Source organism: Colobus angolensis, unplaced genomic scaffold, assembly GCF_000951035.1.
Source record: "Colobus angolensis palliatus isolate OR3802 unplaced genomic scaffold, Cang.pa_1.0 Scaffold35, whole genome shotgun sequence".
Lineage (NCBI taxonomy): Eukaryota > Metazoa > Chordata > Mammalia > Primates > Cercopithecidae > Colobus > Colobus angolensis.
The window spans coordinates 3,698,597-3,713,985 of NW_012116821.1; the positions used below are offsets into that span (position 1 = coordinate 3,698,597).

Consider the following 15,389-nt stretch of genomic DNA (forward strand, 5'->3'; position numbering starts at 1 on the left):
GGATGGTCTCGATCTCCTGACCTCGTGATCCACCCGTCTCGGCCTCCCAAAGTGCTGGGATTACAGGCTTGAGCCACCGCGCCCGGCCCAGTATCAGAATTTTCTAGATGAAAATGATCTATCCCTAAAAACAGATTTCTCTTAAAAATCAAAAAGAAACTCCATGAGGAAAAGGAGTTTGTTTTATTCAAAATTGTATTCTTAGGGCCTAGAATTGTACCTGGCACAGAGTAGATGGTCAATTAAATATTTTGTTTATTGTCAAATGAATAAAAGATGTTCTGGCCAATCTTCTCATTTTACACATAAAGGAAATAATGCTCAGGAAAGGTAAGTTATTTCATTCTTCCATCCAACAAAAACTATTTGATCACCTACTATATGCCATGCATAATAAATAACTAGGTTATGGTGGTAAATAAGATAAAATACTACCTTCACAGAGTTTACAGTGGAAACTGTAAGATAATTAACTAAGTTCTACACTGACCCTACGAAATGACAAGTAACAGATCCAACCTGGCCTATGGTGTCAGAGAAAGCTTCCTAAATGAAGGCAAGGCTCCAAATGGAGTAGACTGGAGACACATCCCGAGCCCCTGGAAGGCAAGGATGACATCTTCCTTGCTCACGATTGTATTCCCAGAACCTAACACGGGTGCCTGGCACTTTGTTTTGCAAGAGCTTAATAAATACCTGCTGAATGAAAATGCAGTTATATTTAAGTTTACGATGATGAGTATGAAATTTGACAGAAGAAGTAGAAGAGGGAAAATAATTCTCAAGAAAAAGGAGTATGTATGGTTCTGGGCCTATAAAATTGGGGTGGACTATTAGTACAGAAACACATAAACAAATTTGAGATTTAATCATGGGTTCAAAAAGTTTTTGTGCCCCATCTTAGAAACGGCCACAATTCTATCACTGTTCCTATAAGAAAATAAGAGTTGTTTAAGCTGTACTCACTGATGTCTCTCCAGCGTGTGCCACTTTTCGGCGGGGAAGTAGAGGTTCCTATTCTTCTGCAACAGATGACACAATAAGCAGCCAGGGACATTCTGTGTAAGTAGAACAATCACAACAAATTAAATTTAGCATCTAAATCAAAACACTTGTTTTAACTACAAGAACATGTTACCATCACAGTGGATGACCCCCAGAGTTAGCTTTTTCAAGACCACGAAGAAAATTTTCCAATTAAAAAAAATTTCTCCCTTAAAAACTTAAAAGGGACTTATTAGAATATTATTTTGTTAGTATTTTCATTATTCTTCCTCACACTGTGTCCAATTGTGCATAATTTTCACAATTGGAAAGATGATCTAAATATGATACAATCATTTCCAGAACACAAGAATTAACAGGTAACTAGACATGTTATTAACCAGAATACCAATATAGGCATGAAAAGAATTTAATGTCTTTGAAAATATATATATGTATTTATCTCTGATGACTGAGGCCCTAAAGAAATGAGAAGCTCTATGTAGATGGTACATTTAGAATCCATAGAAGCACTTAGCTTTTCTCTAGTTCTTTCAGGATAGTACCCATGTTGTTTAAAATTTTTGAAATTTGTTAATTGTTGGCATTCTATCAAAGGAGAGCTGTCACCCAACTAATTCATCAACTGAGTAAAGATGATCTAAATATGATGCAATCATTCCCAGAACACAACTCATTATTCTAGACCCATATCAGATTGTCTTTGGATAGTGAGGTTTTTTTTCTTTTTCTTTTTGCTATAAGGCAAAGGAAGGAAGGTACCTCTCTCTTTTGTTTTGTTTTCTATTTCTGCTTTTTATTATTTTCTTCTTTCTTTCTTTGGGTGCAACTGTCTTTTTCCTAACTTCTTCAATAATGCCTAAGATGAGCATTTCTTGTTCCTTCATAAATGCATTTAAGACTATAAATTATTATAACCCCAGCACATTGGGAGACTGAGGCGGGCAGATCACTTGAGGTCAGGAGTTCAAGATCAGCCTGGCCAACATGGTGAAACCCTGACTCTACCAAAAAGAATTAGCTGGGTGTGGTGGCGCACTCCTGTAGTCCCAGCTACTTGGGAGGCTGAGGTGGGAGAATTGCTTGAACCTGGGAGGCCGAGGTTGCAGTGAGCTGAGATTGTGCCACTGTTGTCTCCAGCGACAAAAAGACTATAAATTATCCCTCTGAAATTCCACTGTAATTTTTCTCTAATCTGTGAACTGTTTAAGAGTGTGGCTTTTAGTTTCCAAATATATAAATTTTTTTTTTTTTTTTTGAGACAGAGTCTTGCTCTGTCGCCCAGGCTGGAGTGCAGTGGCCGGATCTCAGCTCACTGCAAGCTCCGCCTCCCAGGTTCACGCCATTCTCCTGCCTCAGCCTCCTGAGTAGCTGGGACTACAGGCGCCCGCCACCACGCCCGGCTAGTTTTTTGTATTTTTTAGTAGAGATGGGGTTTCACCGTGTTAGCCAGGATGGTCTTGATCTCCTGACCTCATGATCCGCCCGTCTCGGCCTCCCAAAGTGCTTGAGCCACTGCGCCCGGCCAATATATAAAATTTGTTAAGATTATCTTTTTTTTATTTTTTGAAACAGGGTCTGGCTCTGTTGCCCAGGCTGGAGTGCAATGGTGCAATCACCACTCACTGCAACCTCTGTCTCCCAGGCTCAAGCAAGCCTCCCACCTCAGCCTACCGAGCAGCTGGGACTACAGGTGCCCACCACCACACCCAACTAATTTTTTGTATTTTTTGTAGAGACAGGGTTTCACCATGTTGCCCAGGCTGGTCTTTAACTCCTGACCTCAAGTGATCCACGTGCTTCAGCCTCCCAAAGTGCTGGGATTACAGGCAAAGATTATCTTACTGTGCTATGTGACACAGATTCTTTAAAATTGTGAAGACTTGCTTTGTTACCTCTTCCAGTCAATATTTATAAATATATCATATAAACGTATTTCTTTGTTGTGAGCAGAATATATCCATTATACTAGGCTTGTTAATTTTGTTGTTTCTATAGTCTTGCTAATTTTTGTTCACAGCTCCAAACGGCCATTGAATAGCCTTGCCAATTTTTGTCTGCATGATCTACCAGTATGAGAGGGTTTTTTTAAAGTTTCATACTGATTTGTGCATTTGTCGATTTACTCCTTTTGCTTATTTTACTCTTTTTTTTTTATTATTCATTAAGCAAATACTTATCTGAGTTCCTATGAATGAAGAACTGTTCTAGATGCTAGCAATTTAACAATGAAAAAGAAAAATTTGCCCTTGCTTTCATGGATCTTACTCTCTGGTGCAGAACACCCCAATCAGTGTGGCAAACAAAGACTACCCTTTCTGGGGGGCCATAATGTGAAAAGATATGCCTAGGTGCACACAAATTCATGATTATTAGGAATTTAGTACTTTGTTCCTTTTGTTATCACATACTGTCTTCCTTTATCCCTATTAACATTTACTGCTTTAAGTTCCTTGCCAGTTTTCTCCTAAGTATTTAATTATCTTAACTTTTTCCATCATGGTTATAATCTATTGGTATCATTTATAATTTCAAAACCTCTCTTTTAATAGATGAATTTAATCCATTTACATTTATCGCATGTTGGATAGATCAGGATTTTTTTTTATTACTCTTTAATTGCTTAAAGTTATACCATTTATTTCTATTTCTTTAGTAAATAGCTACTTTTTTTTTTTTTTTTTAGACAGAGTCTCACTCTGTCGCCCAGGCTAGAGTGCAGTGACTGGATCCCAGCTCACTGCAAGCTCCGCCTCCCGGGTTTACGCCATTCTCCTGTCTCAGCCTCCCGAGTAGCTGGGACTACAGGCGCCTGCCACCACGCTCGGCTAATTTTTTGTATTTTTTTTAGTAGAGACGGGGTTTCACCGTGTTAGCCAGGATGGTCTCGATCTCCTGACCTTGTGATCCGCCCGTCTCAGCCTCCCAAAGTGCTGGGATTACAAACTTGAGCCACTGAGCCCGGCCAATAGCTACATTTTAAATGTGTTATATACAGTATGAATTCAAACAATATAATTATCCTCCCAAATGAGAATATTAAAATGCTTTAAATCCAATCCTCTCCTATCTTAGGTATTTTTGTCTAGTATTTTAATTCCATTTTATTTTTAAACATCCCAAAAGAAGTCATTTTTAAAAGCAATCAACCTAAATATTTACTGATATTTTGTGAATTTCCTTCCTTGTTTCTTGCGTCCACAACTTCCCTCTAGGTTCAAATCAGTCTGATGAAGGTATATCCTTTGATAGTTCTTTCATGAAGGCATATATGTAGTCAGCACTCTCACTCTCAGCATGTCTAAAAATGCTCTATTCAAGATATACTAAAAAACAGTCGTGTTTGGGCCAGGTGTGATGACTCATGCCTGTAATCCCAGCACTTAGAGGCCAAGGTGGGCAGATTGCTTGAGCCCAGAAGCTCTAGGCCAGCCCAGGAGTTCAAGACCAGTGAGATCTCATCTCTCCAAAAAAATTTAAAAAATTAGCTGGGCCTGTTGGCATGTGCCTGTATTCCCAGCTACTCAGGAGACTGAGGCAGAGGAATCGCTTGAGCCTGGGAGACAGAGGTTTCAGTGAGCCATGATCACACACTACACTCTAGCCTGGGAGACAGAGTAAGATTCTGTCTCAGAAAAAAAAATAACAACAGTAATAGCTGGGTTTGGAATTCTGGGTTTAGAATTCAAAATAACAGTAGGTTTCCTTCAGTACATTAATGATATTTTCACTGATATTTCTTGTTGCTCAGGAGAAATCTAATTGTTGTTTCTTTGTAGGCAAAATAGAAGCAAGAAAGTTTAAGAATGTGCTCCGTAGGACCACACTGCCTGGTTTCAAATCCAATTCCACAAACAACTTGTATTAGTCTTTTTTTTTTAAGAATGCTTTGATATCTTAGGACCTTAAGGACCCAGGGAGTGACTGCACCTCTCTGGGTCTGGGATAGCTAACTGCTAGAGGTAGCAAACAACTTGCCTGTGAGCATGCCTCTCACATATGGAAACCAACCAATCCCAGGTGCACACCCCCAACCACCACACACAGCCAATGCTTCCCTTACTCTAAATCTCCTCGGTCTCCAGACTAGAGACCACCTCTCTGGTCTGCCAAAATTATTCGAACTATCCAATCCCAAATGTGCTCAGCTCATCTACCCTGTCTTGCTCATTCCTTCCCACAAAAAAACACAATAAAAGCAAGCTCTGGCCCATGCTTTCACATTGTTCCTTATGCCTCCTGAACGACCCTGGTACTTCCCCATGTGGCCTTGCATGGTGTGGCATGCCCATTCTTCCTTGGGAACTGTACATAATAAACTCTTCTTTCAAGGTAGTTGTCTCTGTGTCTGTCTTCTTACCATACCTGATTAAAACAAAATCCAGGTACATTTGAAAGCACTACACATATGATAATGGGCTAGTTAATTAACCTCTCTGTGTCTCACTTTCCTCATCTATAAAATGGTGGTAATAAGGGAGCTACTGTAAAGGGTTTTTACAAATATCACATAAGTTGGCCGGGCGCAGTGGCTCAAGCCTGTAATCCCAGCACTTTGGGAGGCCGAGATGGGCGGATCACGAGGTAAGGAGATGGAGACCATCCTGGCTAACATGGTGAAACCCCGTCTCTACTAAAAAATACAAAAAACTAGCCGGGCGAGGTGGCGGGCGCCTGTAGTCCCAGCTACTTGGGAGGCTGAGGCAGGAGAATGGCGTAAACCCGGGAGGCGGAGCTTGCAGTGAGCTGAGATCTGGCCACTGCACTCCAGCCCGGGTGACAGAGCGAGACTCCGTCTCAAAAAAAAAAAAAAAAATCACATAAGTTAATATATGTAAAACACACACAATAGTGCCTATTCCAAATTAAATGTTCAATAAATGTTACTTATCATTAGTATCAATATTATATTCCATCTGGCAGTTTTAAGATCTTTGTTTTCGATGTTCTTACAATTCTCTACTTTATGTCTGGGTATGGGTTTGTTTTTATATACCCCACTCAAGATTTGGTATGCTCCTTCGATCTTAGAACTCACATTTTTCTTCAATTCTGCAATATTCTTAATAATTATCACTTTGACTCCCATTCAACTTTTACTTTCTGGTACTCCTATTAGATGTATGCTAGATTTTTAAAGTCTAATTCAAATCTCAACTTCTTCCATTTTTTTCTGTCTCTCTGACATGCACTATGGATTATTTCCCCAAATCTATCTTCCAATTCATCATCTTCTGTTTAGTTGTATTTAGACTATCATTTGATCCATGCACTGAGTACTTCAAAAATTTTTATTTCTAAAACTTCCAGTTGACTCACTTTTATACTTGCCTGCTTTTTTTACACATAGTTTTTGTCTTAAATGCAGATTTTTTTTTTAATGACCACAAATTATTCCTTTTCCTGTAACCATGATCTTTGGTAGTTCCCTCCCACGGTGACTTTAGATTGATATTACGAGTAACTTTGGTCATAGGACAATAGAAGCATGATGCAAGCTGAGACTTGGGAAGTACGTGCACATCAAAGCTTCTGTCTTGTTGCTCTTGAGAACCCTGTGACCAACACCATGTAAAGATGCCTAGGTTAGTCCGCTAGATCACAAGAGAAATGTCCAATATCCCCATTAATGAAGCCAACAAGTACCAACTGACAGCCAGCACCAGCCGCCAGGCATGTGAAGCCACATCGAACTAGCCAGCCCCTAGCTGACCCTACAAATCCATATTCAGCCCTTAGCCTGCAAGCAGTAATAAATGTCTGTTTTAGCCAGTAGCCTTTAGGATGGTTTATAATGCCTCAAAAAGCTGACATGTAATTTCTAAACTTTACACGAGATATACAAGGTTGCTGCCAGCATAACTTGGTATACTGTTTCACAGTTAATTTTATTTTTTTATAAGTAGAGGGAATAGGGGAATACACTATAAAATAACAATAAAAAGTATACCATAGGGCCAAGTGTGGTGGCTCATGCCTATAATCCCAGTGATTTGGGAGGCCAAGATGGGATGATTGCTTGAGACCACAAATCAACTGACTATATCTGTGGCACATGCCTGTAATCCCAGCTACTCAGAAGCCTGAGGCAGGAGGACTGCTTGAGCTCAGGAGCCCAACACCAGCCTAGGCAACATAGTGAGACCCACATCTCAAAGAAACAACAAAAAAACCCTAACGGAATATGTAAGTATGGACCTACTCCACTCCATCGATCTATTTATCTATCCTTATATAAACACTGCACTGTTTAGATTACTGTAGGTTTTTTTGTTGTTGTTATTGTGTTTGTTTTGTTTTTGACAGAGTCTCACTCTGTCACCCAGGCTGGATGGAGTGCAGTGGCCCGATCTCAGCTTACTGAAACCTCCGCCTCCCAGGTTCAAGCAATTCTCCTAACTCAGCCTCCCAAGTAGCTGGGATTACAGGCACCCACCACTACACTCAGCTAATTTTTGTATTTTGGGTAGAGACAGGGTTTCACCACGTTGGCCAGGCTGGTCTTGAACTCCTGACCTCATGATCCACCCGCCTTGGCCTCCCAAAATGCTGGGATTACAGGTATGAGATACCGCGCCCTACAGATTACTACAGATTACTGTAGTTTTTAAAGTAAATCTTGAAGCTAGCAGTATAAATTCTCCAGCTGTGTCCTTCCTTTTCAAGATGAACTATTCTAGGTCCTTGGTACTTCCACATAATTTTAGAGTCTGCTTGTCAATTTCTATTTAAAAGCACCTTTAAGATTATGAGGCCAGGCGCGGTTACTCACACCTGTAATCCCAAGCACTTTGGGAGGCCGAACAAGGTCAGGAGATCGAGATCATCCTAGCTAACACGGTGAAACCCCGTCTCTACTAAAAATACAAAAAAATTAGCCAGGAGTGGTGGCAGTCACCTGTAGTCCCAGCTACTTGGGGGGCTAAGGCAGGAGAATGGCTGAAACCAGGAGGCGGAGCTTGCAGTGAGTCAAGATTGCGCCACTGCACTCCAGCCTGGGTGACAGAACAAGACTCCGCCTCAAAACAAAAAAAAAAGATTATGACGGTGATTACATAAAATCTCAAACACTGATGTTGAGAACAGGGAGAAATTTTTAGACTAAGAAAGACACAGAAAGAAAAGGGAAGAGACTATAATTTAAAAATAAAACAAATATTTGAAAATTCCATTAAGTTTAACAATATGGAGGTCACTGGGATCTTCACATCAGTAGTTTCATTGCCCTGGTAGAAAAAGCCAGAGTGAAACCTCATTTCATGCTTTCATTCTGATTAATAAAACCTGAATTGTAGCTGGGTACACAGATAACAAAAAAGACTACATCACCTTTCTTTCTTTCTAGTTAACGATGGGTTACTAAGAACTGCCTAATGAAATATGAGTGGATGTGTCACATGCAATTTCTGAAAAGTGTCCTTAAAAAGAAGGGTATGTGCCTTTCTTCCTCCTTCCCTCCTCCCTCTTGCTAGAATGAGCAACTGACAGTTTGAATTAAAGCAGTCATCTTACCATGAAGCATCTTATTAAGGACGGTAGAGCAGCCAGATAGAAGAATCCAAGTCCCTGATGATTACAGAGCTGCTGCCATAAAAGCATGGTTGCCTACCTATGCAATTACATACATATTTAAGCCAGTATTATCTTGTTTTCTGTGTAATACAGCTGATCTAATTCTAATACACCACAGTTCTTAATATCTATATGCCAGTGATCTCAGAGCACCTCTAGCTACGATCTTTCCTGACCCATCTATCCAACAGCTATCGGAACATTTTCACTTAGATGTCCAATAGGCCTTTCATACTTAACTATCCAAAACAGAATTATTTACTTTTTCTCCCCAAACTCTTCCTCCACAAATCTTCTCCATCACCATCCACCAAATGGTCAATGCTTTTTTATTGTAAATGGTAAATGATCTACCTCTTAATTGAAGCAAGAAAACAGATGTTGCCCTTGATTCCTTGTTTTCCCCTTACTCTACATCCAAACCATGCATAGTTGCTCTTCTCTACCATCAAAACATACCCCAAAATCCATCCATTTTTCTCTGTATTCACTGCTACACTCTTGTCTAGTTCAAGCCAATATCATCTCTCATTTGGAGTAATAAAATGACACCTCAATGGTGCTTTTTGTAACTTAAGAAATCCTTCTCAGAGAGATTTAAAAAAAAAGTTCTGGAGATAGATAGTAGTGCTGGTTGCACAATGTGAAGTCACTGAACTCAACATCTCAAAATGGTTAACATGATAAATCTTATGTGTAACAAGATTTAACAAAGCAAACAAAAAAGAAATCTTTCCTAGAGACAATGGTCTCTTATATTTCTTTCCAAATACCTTGCAGCTGTGCCATTCACATTTCGGTCTTTATCTGGAAACTGTTGTCAGTAGTTTGAAAGAAAGAATCTAATCCTGTCTGTATTCCACAATGATGCCGCATATCTCACCAACCACATATTTCATCATCCTTTATTAGAATAGTCTATGCTTTCCCCCTGCTTTGTAATACCACTTAGTGGTATACTAAGCTCCCATACGTAAATAGGTATGTTTCTAGTGTCTCTATTCTGTTCCATGAATCTACTTCTCTATCCCTGAATCAATATCATACCACCTTAATAATTACAACTTTATATTAAGCTTTGGTATCTGATAGGGAGAGACCTTATTTTTCTTCTTCTTCAAAATTGACTTCACTATTCTTGGCCCTTTGCCTTTCCATATAAATTTTAAGTTCAGCATGTCAAGTTCCATAAAACAATATGGTGATTTTAATTGGCATCACACTGAATTTGTAGAACTGAGGAAAACTGACATCATTTTGTTGAGTCTTTCCATCCATGAATACGGTATATCTCACCATTTACTTGGGTCATCTTTTGTGTTCCAACAGAGCTTTACAATTTTCTGTCTAAAGGACTACACAGCTTTAGGTTGATCTACTTCTAGATAACTTCAGTTTTCAACGCCATTATGAATAGTGTCTTTATTATTAAAACTGCTAGTTAATTGTTACTGGTACACAGAAGGTTTTTAAATGCAGAAATTAAGGCAATTTCTGACATCCCCCTGGCCAAAATAACCCCTCTAGTCACTCTTTATCACATCACCAAATGGTACTTATTCCTTAACCGATTTGTGTCTCTCTGCCCCCACCAAAATTAGTTACTTGTTCACCATTGTATCCCAAGTGTCTAGAATAATAGCTGGCACACATCAAATGCACAAAAATGGAACTGATGAGGTCAAGGAAGAGAATGTATGCAAGATTTTAAAAAGCAAATAAAAGATACTTGGGAAGAAGAAGACTTGGAGGCAATTTTTTTTTTTTATTTTAAAGACAGTGCAACAATATGGAAATCACCAGTTGGAAAAGATTTGAGGGATAGAAAGAGGCAACTAAATGGAAGAGCTGGGTTCCTAAGCGATCACATGAACACACACGATGTTAACAAAAAAAAAAAAAAAGCAGTATGAGGTCGGGCGCGGTGGCTCACACCTGTAATCCCAGCACTCTGGGAGGCTGACGGGGGCGGATCACCTGATATCAGGAATTCCGGACCAGCCTGGCCAACATAGACAAACGCCGTCTCTACTAAAAATACTAAAATTAGCCAGGTGTGGTAACGCACGCCCGTAATCCCAGTTACTAGGGAGACTGAAGCAGAACTGTTTGAACCCAGGGGACGAAGGTTGCAGTGAGCCCAGATTGCGCCACTGCACTCCGGCCTGGCCGACAGACCGAGACTCCATCTCAAAAAAAAAGAAGGTAGCATGAGCTTAATTCGGGAAGTACAATTTAACCTAAGGAACAGAAAACAAGAATCTCATATTTCAACTAGTAAAAATAATGAGAGTGCTCCTTTAGATTACAGAACAGATTTGGGGAAAGGGAATCACTTTAGAAGCTTCTGGGGTCTTTCACTTTTAAATGACCGTTGCCGAGTTTAGAGATCTCTATTCAATCTGTTCCATCTCTGGGGTTAAAGAGGGAGCAGGAAGCGGTGGTCTGGAAGGCTCAGAAGTGACCGGTGAGGCCCTTTCCTCCTCCTCCTTATTATCTCTCCGTGACTACCGAGCCCGGGAAGAAGGACCGGTAGGTGCACTCCTCGAGGCCTCGACAGCAGCCAGAGAAAGGCAGCGACCGGGAAAGACAAGTCAGGCTCGCGACCACCAGAGAGAGGCCCTCACACCCAGGGGAGCGTCAGCGGGTCGGTCCGGTCCGCGCGCCTTACGGTGGTGCCCGGCCGTGCCCGGCCCCTGCCCTCCCCACTCTCCACTCCCCACCGCGCCCAGCTACGCCGACGCCCCCGTCCGCCCCTACACCAGCCCGGCCTTCACGTCCTACCTGCCGGCACGCGGACTCAGCCCGTCCCCAACTGCTCGCCGGACACAGTAGTCTGGGGAGCCCTCCCCTTTCCGCGGCTCCCGGCCGGGGCCCTCCACCCGGCGGCAGGCAGCTCGTGACCCCGCCCCCTCGGCCTCTCCGGGCCCGCCTACTGCCGGCTCGCTCCACTCACAACAGCGTCCCTAGCGCGATGACGTATCGGCGCAGGCGCACTGTGTCGGCGACGCCGAGGCGCTTCTGCATCTGTGGGCTGAGGTGTGTGGCGACCGTCCGAGCGGCTGGGGAAAGTGGGGTGTGGGAAGACTGAGGGGTCCCAAAGGAAGAGGAGAGGAAGAGGAAAGCCCAAGAAGCCTGTCCATCGGGTGCTGCGGGTACAGGGCGGTGTCCCCCACTCTCTCCAGGCCCTTCTTGGCGGGGCCGCACTGCAATCCCGCACTCGTTTAATCGTGGGTTTTCTGTGGGGCTAGGGCTCGCCCTGCGCCCAGGTGTAAGTGGAAGTTAATTAAGTGGGCAAACGCTGAGTAGTTTCTTTCCAGCCTAGGTCCGCACGGGACGTGATTTATTTAGTGAAGGGGCACAAGATCTGGAAATCTGGCTTGTACTTTTTTACCCTTTCCCCGGGAACTACGGCTTAATCTCTTCCTTTGGTCTCCTCATCTGTAAAATGAGGTGGTTGGGGCCGGGCGCGGTGACTCACGCCTGCAATCCCAGCTCATTGGGAGGCCGAGGCGGGTGGATCACTTGAGGCCAGGAGTTCGAGACCAGCCTGACCAACATGGTGAAACCCCGTCTCCACTAAAAATACAATAAATTGGCTGGGCACGGTGGCTCACGCCTGTAGTCCCAGCACTTTGGGAGGCCGAGCTAGGTGGATCATTTGCGATCAGGAGTTCAAGACCAGCCTGGCCAACATGGTGAAACCCCATCTCTACTAAAAATGCAAAAATTAGCCTGGCGTGGTGGCGGGCGCCTGTTGTCCCAGCTGCTCGGAGGCTGAGGCAGGAGAATCTCTTGATCCCGGGAGGCAGAGGTTGCAGTGAGCTGCCATCACGCCACTGCACTCCAGCCTGGGTGACAGAGCGAGACTCTGTCGCAAAGTATATGTGTGTGTGAATATATATATATACACAATACAATACAATAAATTAGCTGGGCTTGGTAGCTCATTTCTGTAGTCCCAGCTACTCGAGAGGCTGAGGTGGGAGAATGGCTTGAAGCTGGGAGGCAAGAGGTTGCAGTCAGCTGAGATCGCGCCACTGCACTCCAGCCTGGGCGACAGAGCCAGACCCTGTCTCAATAAAATAAGATATAAACTAAAAGGAGGTGGTTGGGCTCACTGTGTAATTTTTGAAGCACCTTTCAGAATTATCTTTAATTCCTGTCTCCCAGGATCTTACCCTTTGTCATTCTCCTGAATGGGAAAAGAAATCTTTTGAATAACGGACGGTTTACACCTGGTTTGGGCACACTGGTATAGAGTTAGGCCGCTTTCTTCTATTAGGGCTAATTGACCTTGGGTGGAGTTGGTTGGCAAGTAAGATGTGGCATTAATATTCCAAGTAAACTCATTTTAATTTTGTTAAAAAATCAGAATGTCTCTTTTCTTAATGTTAACTGTCTTTCATAGACTTAACTGTTAAATATTGACAATTATTTTGCCTCATTTCAGAGGCAGTCCCCAAAGTATATGAAAGTTAATGATTTTTAATTCAGTGTTACCTTATTCTTTTTGTTAGCATTCTTGAGGTCATCTGAACCTTCTGACTGAGAAAACATGGTCAACGTCTTGAAAGGAGTGCTTATAGAATGGTTAGTAGTTTTGATACTTCATGAGTTTTAAGTTTAAATATTGAATCTTGACTTAACGTGTGTGTCTTTTCTAAAACCCTGTTTTTAAGATATGAATGAAATCAAGTCTTTCACTTTTAACAAGTGGCACAGATTTTGTTGCAAAGTTCCTAGTGCCAGATTTCAGTCCCTCTGTTGAATTGATGGAACTGGCATGATCAGAGGCAGCATATTTGTTAGATGAGTCGTCTTTAGAGGAACAGTGCTTGCATTCTCCTCAAACGTGACTAGAATTTTAGGGCCTGAAAGAGTTCAGGAACTTGCTTAAGTCTTTACCATTACAAACTGTGGACTTTAAAAAAGAGAAAAACAAGAGAGCCAAGTGGAGAAGGTTTCTTAAATTCCTTTAGATATATTCCAGAGGAGAAACTAAAAACCGCAAATGGACAGGGTTGAGGTCCTCAAAGCAATCCAATGTCTAGGAACCCTGCTCTGTGGACACTCCCATTGTCTGAAAATACTACTGTCTACCTTTCTGTGCCTCTAATATGAGCCAGTGCATGGATGATGATACTGTTTACTGTGATGGCAATGCTGAGGAGGAGAAAGACCAAACCCTAGGACACTGCCAACAATTAGAACAGCACTAGCCAATTGAAATCTAATGCAAGCCACAGATACAGTCTTCCATTTTTTCTAGTTACATTAGAAGTAAAGTAAAATGAAACAGGTGAAGTTAATTTCTTTTGTTTAACCCTGTCTATGCAAAACACTATGCTTTCAACACATGCTAAGTCTTCAAAAAAATCTTCAAAGTAGACTGGATATTTTAATTTTACAGCATATCTCACAGACTAACCATGTTTCAAGGACTCTGTAGTGACCTAACTAGTGGGCTACCTTATGCCTAGTGCAGATTTGGAGTTTTGTTAGAGGAGACACCAACAAAGGCAACTAAGAAGAAAATAGCCAGTGAGGTTGGAGGGAGGAAAGCCAAAGGAGGAAGTGTTTCGTAGGGATGAGTAGGCTGTGTTGGGCACTGATTGAGAACTGGCATGAGATGAAGACTGGAGTTTTGATGAGAGCCATTTTAATGGAGGGTGGGGAGATGCCAGATTGGAGTACTATGAAAAAGGAAAGGGAGGTGAGGAGGTGGAGATGGAGACTTTGGAGAATTTTTACTGTGATCATGAGCAAACTCATAGAGAACTGGATTGGTAGCTGAGGAAGGACATGGTGAGGGACTCAGGTTCTTGCTATTTTTATTTTAATGTGAAAGACTAGAATGTACATTGATGAGAGTAAACCACTATGGGGGAGTGATTTTTTTCACTTGGAAAAGCAAAGGAGTTGGGATCTGGACCCCAGAAGTTCTAAACACACTGTTCTGTTGTCTTTTGAAGACTCTAGGTTTGATGTACTTATTTTCCTATTAATTTGTCATAACATAAACATTTTCCTCATTGACCTTTTAGTGTTATTTTTAAATACAGAGGATGCGCATACACAAGAGTGTCAGCTATCACTTTTCTTTCCCTCTTGTTTCTTTCAATTCTAAGTTTAATCTTCACCCCTGGGTTTGTTAAATATTCACTTGTCTCTTGGGGTTTTGTGTTTTTCTTGCTGTTTTAGATTCACACATCTAGAATTTATTCGGAGGAGCGGCATAGGATTGTTAAATATTCATTTCTGTCTTGTGGGGATTTTGTATTTTTCTTGGTGTGTTAGATTCATTCATCTAGAATTTATTTGGAGGAGAGGCATATTATTAGGTGAGATCTAAATTTAGCTTCTTTTTTTTGAGACCCAGTCTTGCTCTGTTGCCAGGCTGCAGTGCAGTGGCACGATCCCGGCTCGCTGCAACCTCTGCCTCCCAGATTCAAGCGATACTCCTGCCTCAGCCACCCAAGTAGCTGGGACTACAGGCGCACACCACCTCCCCTGGTTAATTTTATTTTTGTATTTTTAGTAGAGACGGGGTTTCACAATGTTGGCCAGGATGGTCTCTTATCTCTTGATCTGCGTCTGCCTCCCAGTGCTGGGATTACAGGCGTGAGCCACCATGCCCAGCCTAGCTTCTTTTTTGTTTTGGGCGTTTTTGTCTGTTCATTTTGTCAAATAGCTAGTTCTCCACCATTTATTTCCTTTCTTTTTTTTTTTTTGAGGCGGAGTCTCGCTCTGTGGCCCGGACTGGAGTGCAGTGGCCGGATCTCAGCTCACTGCAAGCTCCGCCTCCCGGG

At 42.0% G+C, this 15,389-nt stretch overlaps 1 protein-coding gene and 1 long non-coding RNA gene across 2 annotated transcripts in view; one reads left to right on the forward strand and one right to left on the reverse strand.

Annotated features, from left to right (window-relative positions):
- SERAC1 (serine active site containing 1) overlaps nucleotides 1-11,490 on the reverse strand; it is a 58,617-nt gene extending 47,127 nt beyond the window's left edge. Inside the window, exons 1-2 of the mRNA XM_011952761.1 lie at nucleotides 11,362-11,490; nucleotides 967-1,058 (exon numbers count right to left, since the gene is read on the reverse strand). Of these exons, the coding sequence (XP_011808151.1) occupies nucleotides 967-1,057 (91 nt within the window). The 5' untranslated portion in view covers nucleotide 1,058; nucleotides 11,362-11,490. The remainder of the gene's footprint in view (nucleotides 1-966; nucleotides 1,059-11,361) is intronic.
- Nucleotides 11,491-11,567: 77 nt separating this feature from the next.
- Nucleotides 11,568-15,389, forward strand: part of LOC105519421 — a 14,736-nt gene continuing 10,914 nt past the window's right edge. The window contains exons 1-2 of the long non-coding RNA XR_001002964.1: nucleotides 11,568-11,616; nucleotides 13,098-13,170. This is a non-coding gene — a long non-coding RNA (uncharacterized LOC105519421). The remainder of the gene's footprint in view (nucleotides 11,617-13,097; nucleotides 13,171-15,389) is intronic.